This window comes from Crotalus tigris, unplaced genomic scaffold (assembly GCF_016545835.1).
Source record: "Crotalus tigris isolate CLP2741 ecotype Arizona unplaced genomic scaffold, ASM1654583v1 scf7180000017639.5415321, whole genome shotgun sequence".
Classification (NCBI taxonomy): Eukaryota; Metazoa; Chordata; class Lepidosauria; order Squamata; family Viperidae; genus Crotalus; species Crotalus tigris.
The window spans coordinates 1,205,726-1,231,554 of NW_024096532.1; the positions used below are offsets into that span (position 1 = coordinate 1,205,726).

Here is a 25,829-nt window from a genome sequence, read left to right on the forward strand (position 1 = left end):
CGTCCACGTCTGAAAAGCATGGCAACAACAAACTTCTGATTCAGGGATTACTTGAAAAAATATTTTCCTTTTCTTATATGAAGCGATTTTATAAAGTGACACGTGACTCTAAGAAGTCATGGTACCCTTCCCTTGTACAGTTTTATAAACCATACCGATTCCCCTCCTTGATGTTTTCTTCCCTTAAAATGAAAACAGCAGCTTTTTTCCAATCCTCTTCCAAAAAGTAAAGGTACCTCTTCCCACCTCAACTGAGGTCTGCCTTTTTGGTCTTCCAGAAGACTTCATTTTAGGGAGGGGAACCAGGTACCCGCACATGCTCCCCCACCCAGCTTTATATGATGGCATAACTATACATTAAGAGCCTTCCTTAGAAAACAAAGGCATTTAATAGATTTTTCTGCTTTTATAATTTAAATAACTTAAAGACTGAAAAGAAGAAAAATCCGACAAGGGTAAGACAAAGTTGGACTGCAGTCTCAAAGCGAAGATGGCAGAGGAAAAGAGAGGAGAAATTGAAAATGTACTATGGAACCCCCAATGCCCACAACACGCCTGTTTCACACCCTCAACCACCCCCCATTCCCTAAAGCCGCCGGAGAGCTCGCTTCTTGTCAGTCTTCTTCTTGGAAGCCAGTTTCTTGTCTCTGTCACCTGCGTGTTTCTTGGCCATGGGACCCTCCCCAGAGGCACCTGCCGAAGAAGAGCAAGGCTCAGCAGGGTTCTTGGTATGCAAGCCAGAGGAGGGCTGGGCATGAATCTCGGTTAGGAGCCTAGCTCGGGAGGCGTACTCCTCATAGTTCTCCAGCAGGAGGCGCCCTGCCTCCTCATTCAGGGCAGATTCCGGGTTGGGATGGATCAGCAAACACTTGATGGTCTGGAGCAGGAGCAAAATAAGGAAATCACAGTTACAAGAGGGAGGAATGTCTATGGAGATTCTCAGTCATCCAGGTCATGGTTGCCCCCAAAACTGCTTTTTCAAAAGGCAACTGGACTTTGTTTTTTCTTGAAGATGTTTCGCTTCTCCAATTCTGACTGACTGAATGACTGTGGCATTCATATAGTGATCACAGATTCGCTTAATGGCCGCCCCAAAAAAGAAGTTAGTCAGAACTGGAGAAGTTTCTTGGATGAGAAGCAAAATGTTTTGAAGGGAAAACGAACTCCAGTTGCCTTTTGAAAAAGCACCTTGGGGAAGAGGGAGAAATCATCAGACAAAACTCAGACATTCAGGGCCAGTGGAAGATGGTAAGTCTCCCATTCCCTCCAAGGACTAGGCCAGGGGTAGGAAACCTTGGCTCTTTTATGACTTGTGGACTTCAACTCCCAGAATTTCTGAGCCAGCATGGCTCAGCTTGGAAACTTCTCTCTTTCCCCTCAGCATGGCTGGCTCAGAAATTGTGGGAGTTGAAGTCCACGAGTCATAAAAAAGTCAGGGTTGCTTACCCCCGGACTAGACTAACTTCCACCCTTGATGAGTTTATTTCCTTCTGCCTTCCCCCAAAGAGGTTTTTCTTCAGTCTCCTGAAGGAATGGAGAAGAGACATAATAGGCTTTGGTCACAAAGAATACAAAACTCTAGATACTGGGGAAGCACAATGCAGCTTTATACAGGTCGTCCTTGACTTACAACCACAGTTGAGCTCAAAATTTCTGTTGCTAAGTTGAGACAGCGGTTAAGTGAATTTTGCCCCATTTTACAGTGATCTTTCTTGCCACCGTTGTTAAGTGAATCACTGCAGCTGTCAAATTAGCATGGTTGTTAAGTGAATCTAGCTTCCCCATTGACTTTGCTTTTCAGAAGCTCTCGCAAAAGGTGATCATGTGATCCTGGGACACTGCAAAAGTCATTAATGTGAATCAGTGGCAAGGCATTGAATTTTGATCACGTGACCACGAGGTATCTACAACAGTCATTATGTGTGAAAAACAGTCATAAGTCACTTTTTTCAGTGACGCTGTAACCTTGAACAGTCACTAAATAAACTGTTGTAAGTTGAGAATTAGCCATGCAGGGCAGGGGACGTTCAAACCCAGATTTTTCTCTTTCAGCAAATCATAGTAACTGCAATAAAGCTACAGTTCTCAAATGGGTTTATAAATGAATACACGAAGAGTGCTTATGGCAACATTTAGAGGCGTATTGGTTGCGGGTATGGATGTACGTGTGCTTTTGTAGGCAGACAAGGCCACCTGGATGGCTAAGAACAATTGATCTGCAGCAAAGGCTTGAAAGCTGTATGGCACCCCAAGGAGTCTGATCTAAAATCAATGCATCCAAAACCAAGACAGTTACATTTGACAAGAAAAATAAGGCAGATTATTGCAGGTTATTCTTAAATGGTTAAAAAAACAAAAGAACCACGAGCAAACAAGGTGAATTTGCCCAATTTGATGCAATGTTTACTGAAGATGAGGAAACGGTTGGAGAAATGTGAAGTCTTTTGAATGCTGATAGTGAAGTAATGGATAGCATATCTGTCCAGTTGCCAGGAACGAAGGTTTGATGAAAGAAGTGAAAATGATCGCCTGGCGTGCGTTTCTGCTCATTTTTATTGTACAGAAGCGTACAAACATAAAAGTTGGATGTAATGGAAGTGTGTATGTGATTGATCAAGAGATAGCATCAAGATAGCATCTAGATGTGGACGGAATACAAAAGGGAGTGATCTTTAAGAATGAAATACACTGAACTGGTTTAGTGATACAGGAGGAATGAAGATGAAATCACAAAATAAGTACAGTGGTACTTTGGTACTCATCATTAATTGGTTTCAGAGGTGCTGTGGCTATCAAACACTGCATACCAAACACATTTTCCCCTCATAAAGGAATAATGTAGTGAGTCACAAGGCAGCCGACACTGACAAGTTCTAGCTTGAGCATTGAGTACCAAACATTGAGTTCTGGGATAAAATTTTCATGTCAAAATGCGTTGAGTACCAAATTTGATGTTTCAAAGCAGCTGAGTATCAAGATCCCAATGTACATGAAGGAAGTTTGAGTGGAGAGGAAAAGAAAGTTTAAGGAAGTCATATCTAGAAGGAATCGATAAGAGCTCTAAAAAGACAAAGCTGGGAGATATAAGGCAACATATAAAGCACTGTATGGGTGTAGTGATTTTCAAAGATAAAATAGCATGGAGATGTATTGGTATAAAATACCCTTAGCTGTATGTTTTTTCTCTATCTCATATCCTTAAATTTCTACGGCATATTATTTGTTACTCCATTTTGTTCTCTTGGAACAAGGTTTATCTCAGTAGCATAACTGGACACACAGCCATGTACAGTAATGTAATCCGATTGCTTGACTATATTTTTTTAAAAAGGGTACACAATTTTACATTTAAAATGTTTCCATTCCCATGCAAATAATAAAAATCAATAGTTAAAAAGATAAAACATTCAACTTTTTAGCTCCCATTATCTTTTGGTTCTGTAGAATAAAAACAGAACTAGGAACAAGACAGCCCATTTTCACAAGCACATTACCCTTCCAGAATCAATCTCTGTTTGTGAGGAAAGTATACTTCACTTCTGAAACCACAGAGCTAACACGGTAGATCAATGGCTAGGGAGTCAAGCCCACACACAGAGACACCAGTGGTGAGTCAAAATCTGCAAGACGGCAGGTGAAACATTGTGATCAAACCTCTATCCCTTTGAAAAAAAAATTTGTAATGTACACATATACACAAAGGGCAGGGCTTCAATCACAACACTGTGCCCACGATCGTGCAGTTTTCACCCCAATCCTCAGAGACTCTTTGACTTGTTAGCTTCCTTTTATCCAGAAGACTCAATCAATGGAAAGCTTTTCAAACCAGCTAAATGTCTATGGAGATTCCCAGTCATCCAGGTCAGTCGTCCCAAAGGTGCTTATTCAAAAGGCAACTAGACTTTGTTTTTTTCCTAGAAGACGTTTCGCTTCTCATCCAAGAAGCTTCTTCAGTTCTGACTGATTTCAAACCCGCCCTCTATCTCTCTTGCCTTATCAAGTGAGAGGAGCATCATGACTTCTACAACTACACTACTGTTTCCAATCCTGAAATTTGAATCCAAGCCTTCGGTGGTCATTATATTTCCTTTTTGCAGAAGGTGGAACCACCCCATGGCCCCAAGCCATGTTTCAGATTCAGCCCCGAGACTTTAGAACTCAAATCGCAGGACTTGGAAAGGTGTGCTGGAAGAAGCAGGAGAAAAGCTAGACAAGGACAAAATATGGCTTTTTAAATCCCCCCTCTTGCTGCACACTGGCAGTAGGAAAAATGAGGAAATAAGCTTTGCAAACTGTGTTGGCTGTTCTTAATGGAGTTCACCAATGACTATTGATTTTCCTTTATTTATTACATTTGTATACCACTGAATCTCCAGAGATGCCTGGCAGTTTACAAATGACTTCCAAATTTATAGTGCCTTTTAAGTGTTTAATTAAATGCAAACACATCTCCATATTACCAAAGCTCGTAAGCACCATTTTTTGATGTCTAAGACCACTTACTCTTCTTAAAGTCAAAGCTGCACCAGACCAGCATAGAAATTAACCAGAATACATCTTATAAATTAATCCAATAATACAAAGTCTCTTAACTAAAATGCTTTCTGCATGCAACCTTGTCCTTTTTTATTTCTTCGACACAACTATGTGTAAATACTGAACACCCATTCTCTGCTTTTTCATCTGGAAAGAAAATGGGCAAAGCAGAATATCATTTCTGCCTCCTGAAACTCCCTGAATAAAAAAGACATTCTGCTATACATTTTTTGAAAAAAATAATATAGGTAGTCCTTGACTTACGACCACAACTGAGCCAATATTTCTGTTACTTGGTGAGATAGTTGTTAAGTGAATTCTGCCCCATTTTATGTTGTTAAGTGAATCACTGCAATTAAGTTAGTAACATGGTTGTTAAGTGAATCTGGCCTCCCCATTGACTTTGCCTCAGAACATTGCAACCATCATAAACATGAGTTGGCAAGCATCTGAATTTTGATCACGTGACCGTGGGGATGCTGCCACAGTTGTAAGTGTGAAAAATGGGCATAGGTCTACTCTAGGCTACTTCTGTTGACTGCCAGCTAACGGCAGTTTGATTCTTACCAGCTCAAGGTTGATTCGGCCTTCCATCATTCCAAGGTTAGTAAGATGAGGACCAGATTGTTGGGGACAATATGCTGACTCTGTAAACCGCTTAGAGAGGGGCTGTAAAGCACTATGAAACGGTATGTAAGCCTAAATGCTATTGCTATAAGACACTTTTTTCAGTGCTATTGTAACTTTGAGTGGTCACTAAATGAACCATTGTAACTCAAGGACTAGCTTTATAGTTTTGGGGGAAAAATTTCCTCAGCAGCTCATTCCAAATCTTTCCATGAGATATTTTGAAGAAAGTCACACATTTACACATTAAAACCTTTGCAAACCCTTTTGAATTTTCATTTATTTCTACGTAAGTATGACCTAAAATATGCTGTTCTCCACACACATTATAAAACTAGATAAAGAAAAACCCAACTAAACAAATATCCAAACAGTACTTGTCCATTTATTTATTCATAAAAATAATTCAAAACTACATTTTGGCGTGTCGCAAAAGTTGGTGAACCTTTCTTTCAGTAATAATGTGGTCCCCTTGAGCAGCAATAACTGCAGTTAAATGTTCTCAGTAACTGTCCTGCACATTTGTTTGGAGGAATTTTAGCCCATTCCTCCTTACAGAACACTTCAAGTTAGGGATGTTTGTGGGAATCTCCATATGAACTCCATGCTTCAGATCCTTCCACATTTCTATAGGATTATGTTACTTAGGTTTTATATCATTGGTCGCTATTTGCTTTGTTTCTATTGATTTTAATTGTTAGCCATCCAGAGCTGTGTATACGAGAGGGCTAGTCATATAAATTTACTAAACAACAAACAAATAAGGCCAAGACTTTCCAAACTATTTACTTTATACCTCTTTTAATTCTGACTATATGAGACTACATGCTTTTGGGTCACTGTCTTGCTGCATGATCCACTTTGTTTTGAGTAGACAGATACACAGACAGATACTGTGATATTTTTGTGTAAAATTTGCTGGCAGACTGAGAGTCAGTTTGGGCCAGGCAAGTACATTCACTGATATAATGATAGATAGATAGATAGATAGATAGATAGATAGATGGATGGATGGATGGATGGATGGATGGATGGATGGATGGATGGACGGACAGACAGACAGATTGATTTTGGGCACAGAACAACTGGTCCACATTTACAAGAGATTGCAGCATGCCATAGTCATGGGACAATTTATCATTTTTTGCTGAAAAGCAGCATTTATTGGGACAATGGGTTCATTTATTGACCATGGTAATTCACTTAACGACCATCACAAAAAGTGTCCTAAAATCAGATTGGTCACATAATGGCCCACTTAACAACTGGAACATAATTCTGGATTAAATTATGATAGTAAACTGAGTTTGTGCACAGGCCTAAGAAGAAGAATAAAATAACCACTCTGGGGGTCCACTATCTACCATCCTGGGATCTACCCAGTTAAAAACACTACCTACCAGCAGGACATGTCGGATGCCCAGTTCTGCTTTCCAGTCTTTCTTGAGCACATTGACACAGATCTCCCCATTGGCCCCCACGTTGGGGTGGAAGATTTTGGTCAGGAAGTAGCCTTTTGGTGGACTGGCAGGGAAGTCTTTGCCGAGAATCAGCTTCATGCGGAAGAGGCCACCAGAATAAGGAGTACCTTCTACAAAGGAAGAAGAAGAAGAAAAAAAAAAGGGGGGGGGATCCTTGTCAGTACAGGTAGTCCTCGACTTATGAGCAATTCCAATGAACCCACCTAGGGGATATTTACGACCTGCATTTAAAGTCCCAATGGCTGCTCCCCCTGATCACAGGACTACACTTTGGGCACTCGACAACCAGACCATATCCTGGGATCACATGATCGCCTTTTACAGCAGCTTTGCCAAAAACCAGCACTTACTTCCGGTTTTTAGTAAAACCAACGGTGAAACAATGGTTCACTTAATGACTGTGGTATTCACTTAACGACCATGGATTCGCTTATTGGCTACCACAAAAAAGAAAGTAAAATCATGTTTTGCTATGTGACTGACTCCCTTTACAATCAGCATGGGTTACAACACGATGGCCTGGCTCCATTATACTCATAAACTGAAGGGCTATCTCTATGAGGAATATCTTCTCGAGTAAGGCTCACATTTCCAACATCCAACTTTTTCCTTCCTACTGACCAATCATTCAAGATGGGCTGCCTTCTCCAGTATGATTCTTTGACTAGAGCAGCATAATCACCTACAGTTCAATCCTGAGATGCAACACTTAGAAGAAATTCCCAAAGATGAACCCTCTTCAAGTAACCCTCTCTTACCAGGTCCTTCAATGGTGACCTGCACATCTGTAATGTCCTCCTCATTGGGGAACACCTTGATGCCCTCGGGTGGATCTGATGTTAGAGTGGAGACTTCCTTGTAGACCAGCCGGATCACATGTGGAGGCAGGTTTTCAACATTGGAATTCTGAAAGAGAGAAATTGAGAGATGGGAAAATAAAATAAAGAATGTGCATCTTATCTAAAGGAATATCTTACTGGATACAGCAGGGGTCAAAATACTCCAAACAGTACTGGCCAAAACACTGAAACACAAGAAAGACAACTTTCCATGACACTGTAATATCTTTATTCTGGCCTTAATAAATTTTGGCCAGCAATGTCTTCTTCAAAGAATACTTACAAAAGCAAAGCTTGTACAGATTTTTTAAAAATCTACATTTTAATAATTCGAATGTATAGGCTTTGATCTAAATGATCAAAGCATACTTTTAAAATGTCTTTTCAAGTAAATGTTTCATTTTATCTTTATTCATATGCACCCTCTAAAGATAATTCTTTAGGATGTGGATTTGTCCATTACAACTTTTGAAGGAGTTAAGGCTAACTCAGGAATAAAAAGGAAAAACATTAAGTGAGACCAACAGATTCCAGAGCCTCCACCGCTAGATGGGAGAAAGAAGAAATCGTTTCAATAGAAATAACACTCACTTATTACAACAGATACCTGGAAATGCTCCTGGGTTTTTGTCTATCTAAGATAGGAATAGGCAGCCTGCAACTTTAGATTAAATTCAGAAATTGAATCTCTGTCAAGAGTACACTCTCAACTCCAACTGTCTACTGCAAATGCAAGAAAATAGAAAGAGAGAAAGAGGTGCAGAAAATGAGAGGGGGGGGGAGGGAGGGAGGAAGGGAGAGGCTCCATTTCAGCATCATCATATCCCAGTCAGAAGACCATTTTATCATCTTATCCCAGAGTTGCATCTCTTTAAATATGTTAGGAAAAATGTTGCCTCCCACACGCTTGTCATTTTTGATTAAGAATCAGAGTGCTTCACTTTTGAAACCCTGATCCAGCCCATCCAAGCAGCAAAGCGCATGGCCATTTCTCAATGTTTTCCATCTAGTAGTTCCAAATAATTCATGAAATAGGGGACATCCATTTCCAATGTGCACTTTTTCCTACCAACACTTGGCAGCAATATGCCTGATATAGGTGGTCCTCAATTTACAACTGGTCATTTAGTGACCGTTCTAAGTTATGACAGACCTTTCCAGGGCTACTTATGATGCAGATTCAGTGTTCTGATGGCTGCCCCTCCCACAGTCACACAGTCACATTTTGGGCATTTGGCAACCAGCTATTTGCACGGACCCAAAACATGATCACATTTTACGATTTTTTTTTTTTATTTTTTGCTAGAAATCAGTACCTACTTCTGGTTTCCAGCAAAAAAACCCCTACCCATTGCAGACAATAGCGGCATTCACTTTACGCTGCATTTGTTTAACAACTGCTTCAAAAAAGGTTGTAAAATCAGATGCCGTCATGTGGCAACCCACTTAACAACCAGCAGGACCGACAGCCATAATTCCAGGCTCAATTATGGTTCTAAGTCAAGGACCACCTGTATGCGGAAGGCAAAATTTATTTATGAACAGCTTACTTTTATATGATTATCACCTCTAAACCCCAGGGAGATCTTTTTACCTATTAAATTGTACCACACATCTTGTAAGATGCATAAACATCCACATGCAACCTTAAACAAACTTTTAATTATAAAGCTCACCTGCTCATTCCAGCAAGCAAGAATTAGTAGCCTCTTGTAATTGGAAGCCCTTGTTTCAGTATAATTAACAAGAAAACTATGCATGAACTGGAGAGCAAGGATGTTTTAGATGGAGTTTTCTTTTCATTAAGACAGAAGGAAAAGTTTAAAAGAACACTGATGCAAAAGAGAAGCTATACTTCATTCTAAATAGCAATTAAACATCTAATTATATGAACAGGAAGCCATTCATATGCTTGTATAGATGTCCCAGAATCAGTATTTCCCATCAATTTTACATCCCTGATTTGTAATCCATGAAATCCCAAAAAAGTCTACCCAAACTTCAAACCAAGATGCGAACAGAATTTCTAACGATGAATAGGCTATATATTCTTGAGCCCCTGGGGCCTTGCTAGTGCACAGATCCCTCTATCATGGTCCACACTTCCGATCAAAGGTTAAATAGTTTATGCACCAAGAAACATAAGTCACTAAGCTGTAACTGTTTTAAAAGGACTGAATAAAAAAGAGAATATATATTATTGGATGGTATTGAAGCATTTCTTGTAAGTCACCCAAACTAGTTTAAAATGGTGGCCATAAATCTACTAAATACACTAGCCCTTGATTTATGACCACAACTGAGCAATTATTTTTTTTTTTTTGCCAAGTGAGACAGTTAAGTGAATTTGGCCCATTTTACAACCTTTCTTGACACAGTTGTTCAATGTACTACTGCAGTTAAGTTAGTAACATGGTTAAGTTAATCTTAAATTAAGTTAGTAACATGGTTAAGTTAATCTGGCTTCCCAATTGACTTTGTCAGAAAGTCACAAAAAGTGATCACATGATTCTGAGACACTGCAACAGTCATAAATGTGAATCAGTTGCCAAGCATCTGGATTTTGATCACATGACCATGGGGATGCTACAATGGTCGTAGGTGTGAAAAATGGTCATAAACAGTCACTAAATGAACAGTTTTAAGTTGAGGATTAGCTATAAATATGGTAATAAAGCAGTAGGAACATTAATTAATAGTAATAATCACCGCAACATTATTTTCTTAAAAAAACAGGTTAGCAAAGGAAAGCCAGTTCATGATCAGTGTTCAGTTATTGTTTGTGCATTGTTACCAATAAAGACTTCAACACTATTAATCACGTTAAGTATGGGGCACAGGTTAATTAGGGCACAATGTCCTGGCACATGTTGGGCAAACATGTGTAGACGCTGTAGTTGTTGCACTGGTGGCTCTAGATCTGTGCAGCTGATGTTATATTGTGCTACTCCAGTGCACTTCACTTCGTAAGCTTGACAGCTATTATGGATGAGGCCATGCTAGGTAGATTGATTTTATGTTCCTGGGTCTATGTCAAAGAACTTCAGGGAAGCCTTTATTGTATCTTTGTTACTTTCTGCCTGCCCTCCAGGTGAGCAAGAGAGTTCCTCAAAAAAGGAATTGCTTGAGTATGCCCTAATTTGGCATGATGTGACCTGCCCATTGGCTCATCAGCAGTATGTAGACCTGGTGGTAGATTTGCTCTAGAACGGGGGATGTCCAACTGTGGCAATTTTAAGACTTGTAGACTTCAACTCCCAGAATTCCAGTCAGCCTGAGGTATTCTGGGAGTTGAAGTCCACAAGTCTTAAAGTTGGCAAGTTTGAAGACCCCTGCTCTAGAGAGAACTTTAGGGAGGGAAGGGAGGGAAGAGAACTGTCAAAACTTTGAATACAGTAACCCCCCGATTGGTCAGTTAGAATTTCAAATGGTCGCTAAGCAACTGGTCATAAATTGAGGACTACTTGTGTCTGAATAAATATGATGGGGCTGCTAAAGTCTGCCATGATCCTCCACAGCCTTGGCAGCTGACAGTATTACAGGCTTTCATGAGACCAACAAAAAGTTGTATAGAACTCACAATTCTGTGGCGAGTGGCAACAAAGCCTCTGCAGAGCAGCAAGATTCCTCAGTGGTTGTCACATACTTGTCAATTGCCTTTCCTCTTGTAGAAATGTACAATGGATGCATCTTTAACTTCCTGAGGAAGGGACCCTTGCTTCCAAATTCTCAAATATCTCTATGGTTTTCTCTATAAATAGAGGACTGACCTTGTATACCTCTGCAGGTGTAGTGTTTGTCAATGGAAAGCTGGCTAACACTTCTGCAACTTCAGTTACTACTGTAGGTCATCCATGGAGTCGTTGACGTCAACCTTGGGAATCCTGTCTATCACATCACTGTTAGTAGACAGTCAGTTGAAGATGGTTCTTGTGTTCAGCTCATCTCTGCAGGATCTGAGCCGTCTCTACACAGGTAAACCTCAACTTCCAACAGCTCATTTAGTGACCGTTCAAAGTTACAACGGCTCTTTAAAAAAGTGACTTATGACCATTTTTTTTACAGTGACAACCATTGCAGCATCCCCCTGGTCACATTATCAGAATTCAAACACTTGGAAATTGACTCTTATTTATGACAGTTGCAGTGTCCTGGGATCATGTGATCAGCATCTATGACCATCTGAATAGCAAAGTCAATGGGGAGGCCAGATTCACTTAGCAACCGTGTTACTACTTTAACCACTGCAGTGATTCACTTAACAACTGTGGCTTGTAAAATGGGGCAAAAGTCACTTAACAAATTTCACTTAGCAACAGAAACGTCGGGCTCAATTGTGGTTGTAAATTGAGGACTACCTGTAATGAGTTTTACCTTTTACCGAGGAGGGGCAAACTCCTGATACTGACATTTGTAGACAGTGTAAAGGCCTTCACAGAACCATTTCAAGTTATTTTCATCAGAATATCCCTATACTTTGTCTGCCTTGGTACTCAGCCCGGACATCTTGTACTTTAGGCAGCTAATTCTGGACTATCCTACAAACACTGGTAAAGGGATTTTTCTTGGCAGCCAACAACAAGTTGTTCTGATAGACAAGAAGACAAAGGTGATGCTTTTCAAGAAGTAAAGCCTATAACCCGGTGATGATGAACCTATAGCACGCATGCCAGAGGGGGCACTCAGAGCCCTCTCTGTGGGCACACATGCCGTCGCCCCAGCCCCACCTCCCCCCACAGCCCCCTCCTCACCAGCAGCCCTTTCAGAGGAGTCGCCCTCAGGCGCGGCCTGCGCAGAGCAGTGCAGCCAAGGACATGGCAGCTGGACAGTGGGGACAAGACTCCGCCCTCGTGCCCCTTCACACGCAGATGATGCTGCAGGGTGTGGGCGGAGGTCGTGGCTGCCATGGTGCTGCTAGGCCGTCTGGGCGATCTGCTGTGGCGGGCCATGGAGGTGGGTGGCCCTGAGGAGGGCGGGGTAGGTTTTGGGCACTCGGTCTCTAAAAGGTTTGCCATCACTGCTATAACCTCTTCATCATTCTCACTGAACCTCATCCCTGCCAACAATTTGTAGGTCAACAAGCTTAGTTTCTAAGTCTTCAGCCAGTGCTGAAGCTGTCCTGGGGTTCTTAATCCTGGACCTATTAGTTCTTTTCATGGCCTTGCTTCCTAGTGATCACCGCTTGGATTGGATATGGAGCTTCATTTTGGAGACAACGAGCCTGTGATCTGTCCAATATTTGGCACCATACCTGGTCTTGGTGACTGCCTATCTTTTCTCCTGATAACGACATAATCAGTAAGATGCCAATGCCTGGAATAGAGGTGTGTCCAGGAAGTCTTGTTATAAGTAACCAGCAAAAAGTTGTATTGGTGATGAGAGATCACCATGTGTTGCACAGGTCTGCAGTATGATAGCCCATTACTGCTATACTTGCCCATTCCATGTCTTCAAGTGGTGGCTTGCCAGGCTGCAGAATTGCACCCCATTCTTGCATTAAAGCTATGCTGGCTCAGGAATTCTGGGTGTTGAAGTCCACAAGTCATAAAAGAGCCACGGTTGACTACCCCTGCATTAAAGTGTTGGATTAGAAACAAAGCAGTTTCAAAACTTTTTCTTGTGCCAATTACCTATTCTGGACTTAATCTATCTTACTAATCAATGAACACCAAAAAATTGTTATTCTCCTCTTGGGATGTCCACGAGGCTGAAGTGTGTGGGAGGGGGAGGGAGGGGGTAGCACATACAGTAATGTACAAAACAATTTGAAACACCCCATTTTGCATAATAGTTAATGTTTGAAACAGGCAGGCTATCACTTTGAAAGTGTTTTTGAGCTCATTTTAAATGAAAAATGATTTGTTTCAAACGACAAATATTTTGCACACCCCTGAGAGAAGAGATTCTCTCTTCAAGCAAATACAGAGTATTCATAATCAGCCACCTTTTCCAGGCACAAGAATTCATCCCGTGATTTTGCATAGTGTTTTTTTTAAATGTTCAACATCTCACTTCCAAGACTTATAAAACTTTTAAAAAACAATTTTAAAAATAAAAACTTGAAAGGCTGTATTGCTAGGTTCCAGAAGCACCTGAAAGTGTTTTAGAACTTAAGTCAGGGATCTCAACTTGACAACTTTAAGACTTATGGACTTCAACTCCCAGAATTCCTCAGCCAGCCATGGCTGGCTGAGGAATTCTGGGAGTTGAAGTCCACAAGTCTTAAAGTTGCCAAGTTTGAAGACCCCTGGCTTAAGGCATCCATGTGTCACACTGCCAACCATGCAAAATTGGATTGCAGTGATGAGGGAAAAGAAAATCAACTTGCACTCACCTATTCCTTGCGCTAAATAATAATCAAAACTCTTATCATCTACAGAAGCTTCAACGCTTACAGGTAGTCCTCAGCTTACAACAGTTCATTTAGTGACCATTCAAAGTTACAACAGCACTGAAAAAAGTGACTTATGACCATTTTTCAGTTATGACCTTTCCAGTATCCCCATGATCATGTGATCACAATTCAGATGCTTGGCAACTGGTTGATATTTATGACCATTGCTATGTCCCAAGATCATGTCATCATCTTTTGCAACCTTTTGACAAGCGCTGTCAATGGGGAAGCCAAATCCAATTAACAACCAGGTTACTAATTTATGAACTGCAGTGATTGACTTAACAATTGAGGTAAGAAAGGTCATAAAATGGGGCAAAATTCATTTAACAAATGTCTCACTTGTCAACAGATATTTTTGGCTCATTTGTGGTCATAAGTTGAGGACTACCTGTACTAAATTTTGGACACTTGTCAACCATATGTAACCACCAGAAGATCACAAAGAATTCAAGGGATTGCACTGATGGACAACATACAATAGACAACACTTACTAAGGGAAACGTCCTGTACTTTGTGACATCAGACTATAGAAAACCCCCAGTTCTCCCCTTACACCGGACATGTTAAACTCGCGACGTCACGTGATGGTTTTTCCATTGCCGGCAATCGGTTGGGTGTGGCTTCCGGATGACACGTCCGGCCCATGGGCCGGCAGTTTGACACCCCTGCCTTACACTATAGGTACTTCTAGCTGTATTTCACTATTATTTCTAGAATCTCAAATAAATATTTCAAAAATTGATATTTTTAACCTTTCTGGCAAATCAAGATGAATTACATGTTTTTGACATCTGAAATATAACTGTATTTCTCTTTTAAAATGTTTGATGACAAGCCACGTTGAGTAGTAGTTTAATTCTAAAAATTAGAGGGTTTTTTTTAAAATGAAAATAAAATATGGAAAGGAGCAGGGCCTTCTGTACCATGACGTTTCTGCTTTCCCTGTAAGAATTTGTTACTTCCATTTGAGACCTACCATGGTTAATTTCTGTCACGGGCCTCCCTTTTTATATCTTTCTTAAATGCCACATTAATTCACTATCATAGGTCACAAAAACTATTATGCCTGATGGTGGAATGGTGAGAAACCTTGGCTACAATATAATAACTGTGGGTGGTACATCAAAATAGCTCTTTGCTGAAGTGTAAATAGAGCTATATTTTGGGGTCTTGAATTACTAATTACCCAGTACCTTAATACAGAGTTTGACACTTGAAAAGGATGCTCCACAAAGCTACTGTTTTCCTTAGGAAGCTTTTGTGCCCACAAAATCTGATTCTCCTCAGAGACTAACCATAACAAAAAATGTTACAGTACAACAATCTATAACCAATGATGGTAGAAGTGTCTGCACCTGTCTTATGTCACTGACATATGAGGTGTATAAACAGAAGTAGAATAATTTTGGATGTTATGAGAGTGCTATCTCTTGGGTGCAACCGCAAGACAAAAATACTGTAAGCTCAAATCTAGCAAGAATAATACAAAGTATTCAGGCAAGATTGTTGTGGTTTCCTATCCTAACATTCCCAGTTTGCCTACATAAGCCAAGAAAACTTTTTAAGTTAAAGTTAGTCCTCGTTTAGTAACAGTTCAGTTGGGACAGTGATGATACAATTACTTTATGATCAATCCTTGCATTTACTTCTCAAATCTGTAAAGCAACGAAAAGTTGAAATAAAATTGTAAGCATGGTCATGGTTTCACTTAGCTGCTTTGTTTAACGACCAAGCTGCTGGGCCAAATTATGGATGCTAAATAAAACTACCTGTACAAGAAAAATGCTTCATTTCCCCCGCCCACACACACCACTTTTTGTACCCACTTAAAAAATTGTTCAATGAAATCTGAATACGGAGATGAAGTTAGCATAGAATCTTAGTTCTGACCTGACCCACAGCCACCTTCAATCTTCAGTGTCCCCTCCCCACTCCCATATACTACTTACCAAGTCTAATCCCTTGAGAAAAGGCCAAATTTAAATACACTTGAAAGCATGCAGAACCAGAGACTGTGCAGATTCAAATACCAAGAGAAAATATTTAAAAGGAAATGTGAAACCGTGCACACAAGCACAACTGTGCACTGAGCTAAAGGCCTAAATGGCTGAAATCAGAGCAAAAGACTTTTAAAAGACTGATCTTAAAACAGTATTGTTAATGAATCCACTCAAATTCACAGCTTTGATTACTGCGATCCACATTTACTGTGCTAATGAGTGAAAAAGTTGACAAATATGGAATATTCCTCTTTGAGAAAAGGGGTATTTTCTCATATCTGGCAGGAAGAAAACGTGCAGCTACTTAGATGCCTGCCAAACAAAAAGAAAAATGCACACCACTTTAACATTTATATATTCAGATGATATTGTGTATCAGTAAAGATGTGCTAGAAGCTGTGCTTCTAATAGCACTGCATTCCAGAAAAATCAAGCTTACTTATGTAGTTAGTGGTTAGAAATCTACTTTCCTGTATAAGTATTAGTCGTTTTTAAAAATATCACCCTCTAGTCTCCAGAAAATAAGTTTTCATAAGAACTAACCATAAGATATGTCACACCTCATGTTTCAGGAGAAGAGCCTGGAGGGGGCAATAAAGTTAGAACAAAGAAATAAAAAAACAAAATAATTTCAAACATTGGTATGAAATGTGACATACTTCATGGACGGTCCATAGTGTCTAAACCAAACTTTAACCTTCTTCAGACAACTTAAGCTGCAGAGATTTAAAATTTTAACTGAACATTCAGAAAGGCTGAAGGCCATGCCACATCTCAAAATGCAGTATTTGGGTCCATCTCCCTGCAATACTACTGTATTATTTATACCCCACCCTACAATCATTGACTCAATTTAACATCCAATATACAGTACTGAGAAGTACTGAAAGGCACCATCCTGTTCCAAAATAAAACTTTGATAACAGTTCACACATTTTCAGTGTAAGAAATCTAATGCTCAAAGCCCAAAGATCACACTCCAAAAAAATCTTGCAAAAAGCAACTTGATTTTGGTCCCCAGTTAATAAGTAGTAGAACTCAGGCACAGAAAGACACTCACTCCATGCTACTGGTTTTTTGCACTTACACATGTGCCTGCACAGCACAACCAAGTAAGCTCTCCAGATTCTGCTTTTGGGAAAGAGTTTAAGTTCACCATCCTTTAAGGTTTTCTCACATCCCGAAAGTTACCCATGTAAATCCACCCAAGTTCTGGGGAGTCCCAGAGACCAAGCAGAAACTTCAAACAAGTGGGTAAGGAAAGGACACACACAACTAAAAGCCACTCACCATTGTGTTGGGTCTGCACAGAGGTTGCAAAGTAGCGCGATTTACCCTGATCTTTGGAGGGCTCACATACGCGCTTAATCGATACTTAGATTCCTTCCGATCAGGAACCTATCCTTAACTGACTTGGGGGTTCAAACAGTCCCCACCGAATGGATGCTGGATCTTCTTGTTTAGGAAGTTTGAAAATGTATATTTTTTTGATAATTTCCCCGCCACCCCCCCCTACTTCTTCCCCTCTGTAAGCCCCCCCTCCCAACTCAACTCTGCCACCCTCACTTAAATGAGGGTGGCCCCTGAGCAACAAACGATTTTATAACCCTCGGTCAAGATCAGCCACACCCCTTTAGAACCCCGGCTACCCAATCAGGCCCGTTAGAACGGAGGGAGTCCGGTCGACCCCCTCCCTTCTTGGGTCCTCTCCTCGCTGAGAACCGTTGACAACCAATGTCCGCGACAGTCGGCAGCCAATGGGGATAGGCGTAGTGGGGAGGCGGAGCCATGGAGCTTGATTGGAGGAATTTGAATATGAACGCTTAGGCAAAGTGGCGTTTAAAGGGAAGATGGTTTATCTACTAACGGTTGTAAGAAGGAACTAGACGAGGGTGGGTTTCAGTTTGTTGGATTGATGGGAAGCTTTGTCAATAGAATACAAGTGTGGCCGAAAGGCGCTCAGGTAAGAAATCGAACTGAGATGGCTGTTCAGCCAATGGACGATAACAAAGTGGCCAACGAGGGAAGCTTTTTTAATCCTTTTATTCAAACAAAGCGGGCAGGATCCTAATTGGCCAGAGGAAAAAATAATCCCTCCCACCAGACGGAAGAAGCATCTAATTAAAACTGAGAACGAAAAATAAATGTGTTGATACAGTACTGATAATAATGCACAGGTCGGGAGATGCCATGAGGATTTGACAGGAAAAACAAAACGAAACATGGCTCAGGCACAACCGTTTGGGGTTTACTCACGTCTCCCATTCTGAACAGGATTTCTCCAACATTCCTATGTACTGGGACTACAACTCCCAGAACCCTCAGGGCGTTTGGAAATGGGATGGGTTGAATTTCAAAATATCTGAAGGGCAGCAGTTTGGGCAAAACGAATAAAGTTCGAAAGTCGCTTGTCTGCTACTTTGAGCAGCTCGTCCCCAGTTTCTTTTAATTTCTCACAGCAATACAAATTATGCAAAACAATACTTGAAGCCAGGAGTACATTGCACCACGCTTGAACATGCTTTGTCTAACTCTTGCATTTAAAGAATATATAATCAAGCTTACAGTTCACTACATATTCATTTGGGATTCATTTGGGAAAGATCCTCTTTCCCAGTGCAATTTCCTTTGTCTGGCACTTTTATGCTATATTTTGAAGTGAACAGTAGAAATGTAGCACACCATAAGTGATGAAGTGCAGATAATCTTTTACCACCACAGTTGAATCCAAAATTTCCATTGCTAAGCCACATATATGTTTTGCCTCATTTTTCCACCTTTTTTGCCATAGTTGTTAAGTTAGTAATCTGGTTGTTAAGTGAATCTTGCTTCCCTATTAATTTTGCTTGTCAGCAGATCACAAAATGTGATCACATGATCCTGAGACACTACAACAGTCATAAATATGAGCCAGTTTGCCATGCTTTTGAATTTTGATCATATGACCATGGGAATGCTGCAATGGTTGTAAGTGTGAAAAATGATCATAAATCATTTTATTTTAGTGCCATTGCAACTTTGAATGGTCACTAAATGAATGATTGTAAGTCAAGGACTTCCTGTACGCTTAGAGCAGTGTTTCTTAGCTACAGTGACTTTACATTGTGTGGACTTCAACTCCCATGCTGGCTGGAGATTTCTGGGAGTTGGTTCACAAATCTTAAAATCACTAAAGCTGAGAAATATTGCCTTAGAGTGAAATGGATAGGTTTTCAAGGAACTCTTGAAAACCTGGCATGTAGGACAAAGGACAAATGCTACTGAAGGATGCTGTGAATTAATTGGGAACAAAACAGCTGTTAGAAGTAAAGTCTTCATCCTGGTTCATCCAAGCCGGGAATAAATAAGCAACATGGCGACTGCTTTGGGAAGATGGATACAGTTTATTGAAGAAGCAGAAAGAGCAGAGGAAAGAAGGGATGAGCACATGGGCAGTAGTTTTTATACCCTCTCTAGCTTTTTGTTTGGAATAGTTTCCTCTTCCTGTGGCATGAACTTTGAGGCTATTTCCTGTGTCACGTATTCTGACCTGAGTTTAGTGTGCCTTCATGGTATACTTGATGGTAATGAGTTAGTCCTATTATGTCCAGAAAGTCATATCCTGCTTCCCTGGGGCTGGGCTAATGACTCTTAAGAGTTTATTTGATTTCTTGAGTTCCTTGGCTCCAACCTTCCTGATTGTTTTACATTTGCATTTGTATAGGGCTGGCTCTTGCTTGGGGCAGAGATTTGAGGCCAGAGAGATTTGGTTTCTGCTTTTCAAAAAAAAAAGCTTTTAAAAATCCTTTTGGAGAAAAATATATTTTCCTGCCCTTTTAATATTTCCTTCTCTGGGCTAACTTCCTCATAGCAATGATATCCCATAAAGTAATTATGATCCAAACCTTCTCATCGGAAACATGTTCTGAATTTCACAACTTTCAAGAAATATAACATTTGCATAGATTGCATGTCTCTATAAACAAATATCACATTGATTTTACTGTGCAATAGGGAAATGCAGTATTATTTAAGTTATTCTAATAAGTATAGAATTCATAATTTATCACTCTTGGAATAAATTAAACAAATTGCAACTTTCTGGATCAGTTCTGGATGCAGAAATTGCAAAAATCTGTCTGATGATGTCTTGTGAAAGTGAATTTCATATTTGTCAAGCCCCTGGGCTTGCCATGGGCCGGGTGATGGAGAGCACACAGCCAGCAGCCGACGGACGTCCGTGTAGGAGCCCTGCGCACCGCCCAACTCCCGACAGGCAGGCGGGAATCGGGGCGGAGTCTGAAGTTCAGCGGTGGACCAGCGAGGCAGCTACATGCCGGCCAGCTCTCGACAGCCAGCACGTGAGAACCAGCTGGGGGTTGGCAGAGACGCTGCGCACCGCCCGACTCCCGAAGGTTGGCTGGGAGCCGGCCCAGCCTCTGCGTGTTGGCCCGGCTTCTGGCAGTCAGCTGGGAGTTGGCCCGGCTCCCTGTCAGCAGCTGAGGCTCGGCATGGCTGTCAAACGCCACGGGTGCCTCCCCCTGAAGAACGGGATGCCGGGACTGTTCCTGCTGCTGGCTGGACGTTTGGGCCAAGCCAGTCAGATGAGGGGGGAATTGTTCCTCATCTTGGCTGCCTCTCCCTCCCACCGGATGCAGGGGGGAGGAGGCAGAATGCTGCCTGGTTGCCGATGAAGACTCCTGGAACAGCAGAGGCTACATGGGCGCGTCTGAAGGGGGGGAATGCAGATGTTGAACTGCACCTTTTCTCCATACGGACCGGATGCTGGTTTGCTGATTGGGCTGGGGTTGGTGGGTGGGGCACATCTATGTAAAGCACTGGGAGCAGTTCACTCCCAGTGCTGACTTTTTCTTTGCATTAAAGTTTGCTGGTCACCTGTTCCTTCTGTGTTTGGAGTTTGTCGGCAGCTTGCAGAGGACAGTTGACAATATTGAATTCAACAGAGTAAATGGATTAATAGATTGCAACGTAAGGGGCAGAGCAAATATTAACATTAGCTGGTGTCATGTTAAATGTCCATATTGATTTCTACCAAAAAATGCTTCCAAAAGGGTGATTTTTTAAAAAATGTTAATTAGATCTATCAAGTCCTAGTTGCAAAAATCAGGATGATCACCAGATGGTGCACTTTCTGTATCTCTTTGCTGAGTTCAGATGTAATCTAGATTTTTTAAAAAAATATTTTATTAGGTTTTATAAGGATAGAGATAGGATAGGATTTTTATACGTAGTGGGTGGGGTTGGGGAATAGGGTTGGGATTAGGGTAAGGGTAGATAAAATAGTGGGGTTGCTCCCCACAAAGAATTCAATGCTTTAGCAAGCAGACTATTGTCCGGGTACAAATATTGAATGACAGTAATTAATATAGTACTAAACAATTATAATCACTGATAGTAACAATAATCATAGAAGTAAAGCTTAGTCAGTAAATATCATTCATCCTGTTAAATTTCACAATCCTTTCTCGTTCTAACGTGATGCTAGCCATTGATAAAAAAATTTCCCATGTTTTAAAATACACTGAATCTTCTTTCTCTTTAATCTCTAAAGTTAATCTATCCATTTCTGCACATTCTAAGATTTTTGTGATTATAATCTCATCAGGTGGTAAATTTTCATTTTTCCAAAACTGGGCAAATGCAATTCTCACAGCTGTCAATACATGTAGTATTAAGTATTCATTCTCTTTCCCATAATTAAGTCCTAATATTCCTAACAAAAACAGTTCTGGCTTAAATTCTATCTGTATTTTAGTCATCTTTTCCAGCCATATATGGATCTTGAACCAAAATTTCTTTGCATTAGGACATATCCACCAGATTTGATAATAAGTACCTGGTTTTTGTTTACATTTCCAACAGATATTCGATATATTTTTAAACATTTTCACTAATCTAACTGGTGTCATATACCATCTATAAACCATTTTATATAGATACTCTTTATATGAAGCTGCTTTAGTAAGTTTAATATTTCTATCCCAAAGCTTTTCCCAGTCTTCTAGATCTATAGAATATCCAAAGTTTTTTGCCCACACTACTATTGTTTCTTTTACTTGTTCTTCTTTCATCTTCCATCTTAGCAGAAATTTGTAGAGTTTCTTAATCAGGTTATCATCTGTTTTCAAAAGTGTTTTATCGAATAGTGTCTGTTCTTTGTAAAAACCTATTGATTTTACCTCTTTTTCATTGATGTAATCTAGATTTTTGTGGCCAATATCGCATAATTCTAGTATGATACATATTCATACCTTCCTAATATAGAATCAGACAATAGAATATAGAGCTGAGTTTTTAAAATAGTCAACACAGCTAAACATGCTGGATAAAAGAATTTTAAAAACATGAATGATACTCATAGTAAAGGGTTGTCCTCAAAGTCTAATTGATATTATTCAATATCAATTGTAGCCAAGTACTATTCTTTTTATATCTTTCCTATGTACAGTATAAAAGCAATGCTGTTCATTGTTTATTTATCATGTGCTAATAAACAGCTGTGATCTTTGACTGAAAGTGTTCAATCCCAGTCTATCTCAGTTTGTTGATGTCTAAAATGTCTACAATTGTTTCATTTAAACTTCCTCTACTGAGATTTTCCTGATCATTCTTCTTACATTCCATATTCTCAGAATATTTTTTGCAGCTTCTTGGATAAGAAGCAAAACGTCTTCAAAGAAAAACAAGGAAGTCCAGTTGCCTCGTGAAAAAGCATCTTTGGGACAACTATGACCTGGATGACTGAGAATCTCCATAGACAGCTTCAGGCTTTCTTTTCTTGTACAGTTAGTACTTGTTTACCAATCATTCATTCAACAGCTGTTCAAAATTATAATGGTGCTGACAAAATAACTTCATGGTCAATTTTTGACTATATATGATCTTTGCAGCATTCCCCAGTCACACAATTACTATTACAGTTAATGTATGTTGTCTTGTGCCTAGTTTTTTTTTTTTTTTTTTTTTCTTCTTCTTCTTCTTCTTCTTCTTCTTTTCTTCCCTTCTTGCAGAGCAGACAGATTGGAGAGGAAGGGATTGCAAGAAAGTAAGCTGTTTGCTCTTCTGCACATCAAAAGCAACACAATTGTAATGGCAGTGGAAAGGGTCAGGCAAATGGGAAATTTGTACATTCATGAACTCCCATTAGCAGTCAGATGTTGAGAATTTGTGACCATCTTCAGATGAAACCAAGTCCAAAATGCTAGAAGCCTGGCACTCTGACAAATCAGCCATTAACAAGCACATCGACATAAACAACATCTGCACACCATTCAAAAGAGACAATCAACAAGCCAAAGGGGGGACAAAAAGACCTAAACACCTCCTCACTAGCAATCAACACCCAGATGAGCAGAGATTAAAATTAACATTAGACTAACAATAACAAAGCAAACAATACCCCAATCCAGGAAGTGGCAAAAAAGCAAACAATAAACAACCAACCAAAGAACAAGACCGCTCCCACTAATACTAATAGGGCAAGCCACAAGATTATATTATGAATTGAGAGCAACCCTAACTCCCTACTAACACTGATGATGTTACCTAGTTTGGTAATGAAACATCTGCAAGAAAACCACCAAGCTCAACTACTCTTAAAAACAGCAAATATTTTTTGAAATTTCTGAACTGACTTCAGGAGCAGGGCCACGTATAGCATACCAGAGTAATATTTTCTGGAAATATTGTTGCAAGGCTCTCTGAGTAGAGCTATAGTGGGGCATCAGCCAAAGATAGTGAAAGGTCCACCAAGGCCAATTTTACCTCTATTGTCACAGAAGGATTCAGAAACATCCCCAAGTTATAAGTGTAATATCTCAAGAGTAATGCAAAACCATTAGAAATAGTTTAAACCATTGACCCGGTCATCTGCTAATGGCACCTTTGCCATGAACAGAAGATCAACCAGGCTATTATCATGGTTGGCCATTTACTTAGTTACTCTTTTACCTTGCCAAATTTAGAGAAAAGGAGAGAGTGAGCTGAATACAGATAATCCTGAACTTACAACACTTCATTTAGTGACCATTTGAAATTATAATAGCAGTGAAAAAAGTGATTTATGACCATTTTTCACACTTATGACTGCTGCAGCATCCCTCTGGTCATGTGATCAGATTTCAGATGCTTGGCAACCGACTCATATTTATGATGGCTGAAGTGTCCTGGGGTCATGTGATCACCTTTTGCAACCTTCTGATAAGTAAATCAATGGGTAAACCAGATTCATTTAACAACCATGTTATTTTTTTTGTATTATATTTTTTATTAATTTTTTACACAAGCATAAATCACTCAATAATTGGTAAACAGTGTGTTGTCTGGGTTACATTTGTAAAAACACTCCTTAACAATTGATTTCTATAGTCTGTATTCCATATATTAATTTTGGTTGATTTCCTCTTTCCCCGAAACATCCTTTTTTGCAAACATTGAGTTAATACAATTCTTATTGTTTTAATAAATGACAATTTAGTATATATTTTTTCCGATATTCCTAAAAAATAATCATCATATTAATACTTTTCTTTTCAGCCATTTAGATTGCCTTATCATCGATCCTGTTACGATCCTTATTTTAATTTATTTCTTCCACCAAATTCTAAATATTTTTAATGGTAAAAGTTTTCTCAGCAATTAGTTACATTTACATTGAGAGACTTAATTCTATTTTTTCCATATAAGCCATCTCACAATTTTACGTTTCTTAAGTAATGGATATAAGAGTAAAAAGAAAGGGGAAAAGAAGAAGAATGAAAAGAAATAAAAAAAATAAAAAAGAAGAGAGGAAAGCAGTAATAACGGAACATAAGAAATAACATAGTACTTAGAATATATATCCCTCCTAGATTAATAGTATTTATTTTCTCAAATTTCTTATTCTTTTTAATCATAGTTAAGAATATATTTAATCTTTAGACATTCTATTCAATAGATCTAGTCATCTAATCCCTTAACTCTAATTCAAAGCATATATATATATTTATATATATATATATATAAAATTGGAAGTGTCTTGGTGACGTTAGGCTGGTGTTTTCAGTTTCATGCTTCTAGGAGCAAAATAAAGTGTGTGTGTGTGTGTGTGTGTGTGTGTGTGTATACATACTTTTCTTGAATTCAGTCATATTTAAGTATCTAAAACATTTCATCCCTCTTAGAGTGGTGTGTTTCAAATTTTTTCTATTTCTTTAACCATATTCAAACACATGTTTCTTTTTTAAGTATTCTCTCTGATATGTCCCATCATCTGTTTTCTTGGTTTCCATCTTAATCTTTTTTCTTTGCCCAGAATCTTTCTTAATCAATGTACTTTGCTGAATCCAAAGGTTTTCCCATATGATCGTAGGTTTTACTGTAGATGTAGAAAGTAAATCAATGTCTCTGTACTGCGCTTTTGCCCTCTTCTTTCAATTAGAAAGCTTTTTCCTTCCTCTTTTCTCCACTTCTTTTGTAACTTTTTGTCTCTTCGTCAAATCCTTTCTCTTGTCTTCAAATTTAACAACCATGTTACTAACAACAACTGAAATGATTCACTTATCAACTATGACAAGAAAGGTCTTACAATGGGGTAGAAAATACTTAACTTTTTTTGTAATATTTTATTGATTTTCTAATTTTACATTTAAGTATTTAAAAAGCAACATGGCAGCTGGGTTAATCAATAATTCAATAACATACAAAAATATTTAGTACAAATCTCAAATTACCATCTCAAATATTTCCTCTCCTTTTCCCTTAATATCTACTGTCTCATATTTAAATTAATACAATTCTTATTATATCCATTAAGTAAAGATAGCATTGTTACTTTTATCAATAAATTTTTAGCTTATACATATCCTAGTTACTTTAACATTCAGTCTTTATAAACAGTCAATGTCCTGTAGTTAGTTTTCCCCAATTTTTAGTTTCCCATCAATATTTAAATTTAACATTTGATATTTA

General features: G+C 39.3%; 1 protein-coding gene across 2 annotated transcripts; it reads right to left on the bottom strand.

Moving 5' to 3' along the window:
- Positions 1–370: 370 nt before the first annotated feature.
- Positions 371–17,375, bottom strand: UBE2S (ubiquitin conjugating enzyme E2 S). 2 transcript variants are annotated; one of them, XM_039335031.1, is made up of 4 exons: positions 17,172–17,375; positions 7,403–7,550; positions 6,564–6,754; positions 371–877 (listed from the first exon to the last, which is right to left on the bottom strand). In XM_039335031.1, the coding sequence occupies exons 1-4, from the start codon at positions 17,172–17,174 to the stop codon at positions 587–589; spliced, it is 633 nt and encodes a 210-aa protein (XP_039190965.1). In that variant the 5' UTR covers positions 17,175–17,375; the 3' UTR covers positions 371–586. The 2 variants fall into 2 exon arrangements, with proteins under 2 accessions (XP_039190965.1, XP_039190964.1); XM_039335030.1 differs by lacking the exon at positions 17,172–17,375 and adding an exon at positions 12,921–13,052.
- Between the last annotated feature and the right edge of the window lie 8,454 nt (positions 17,376–25,829).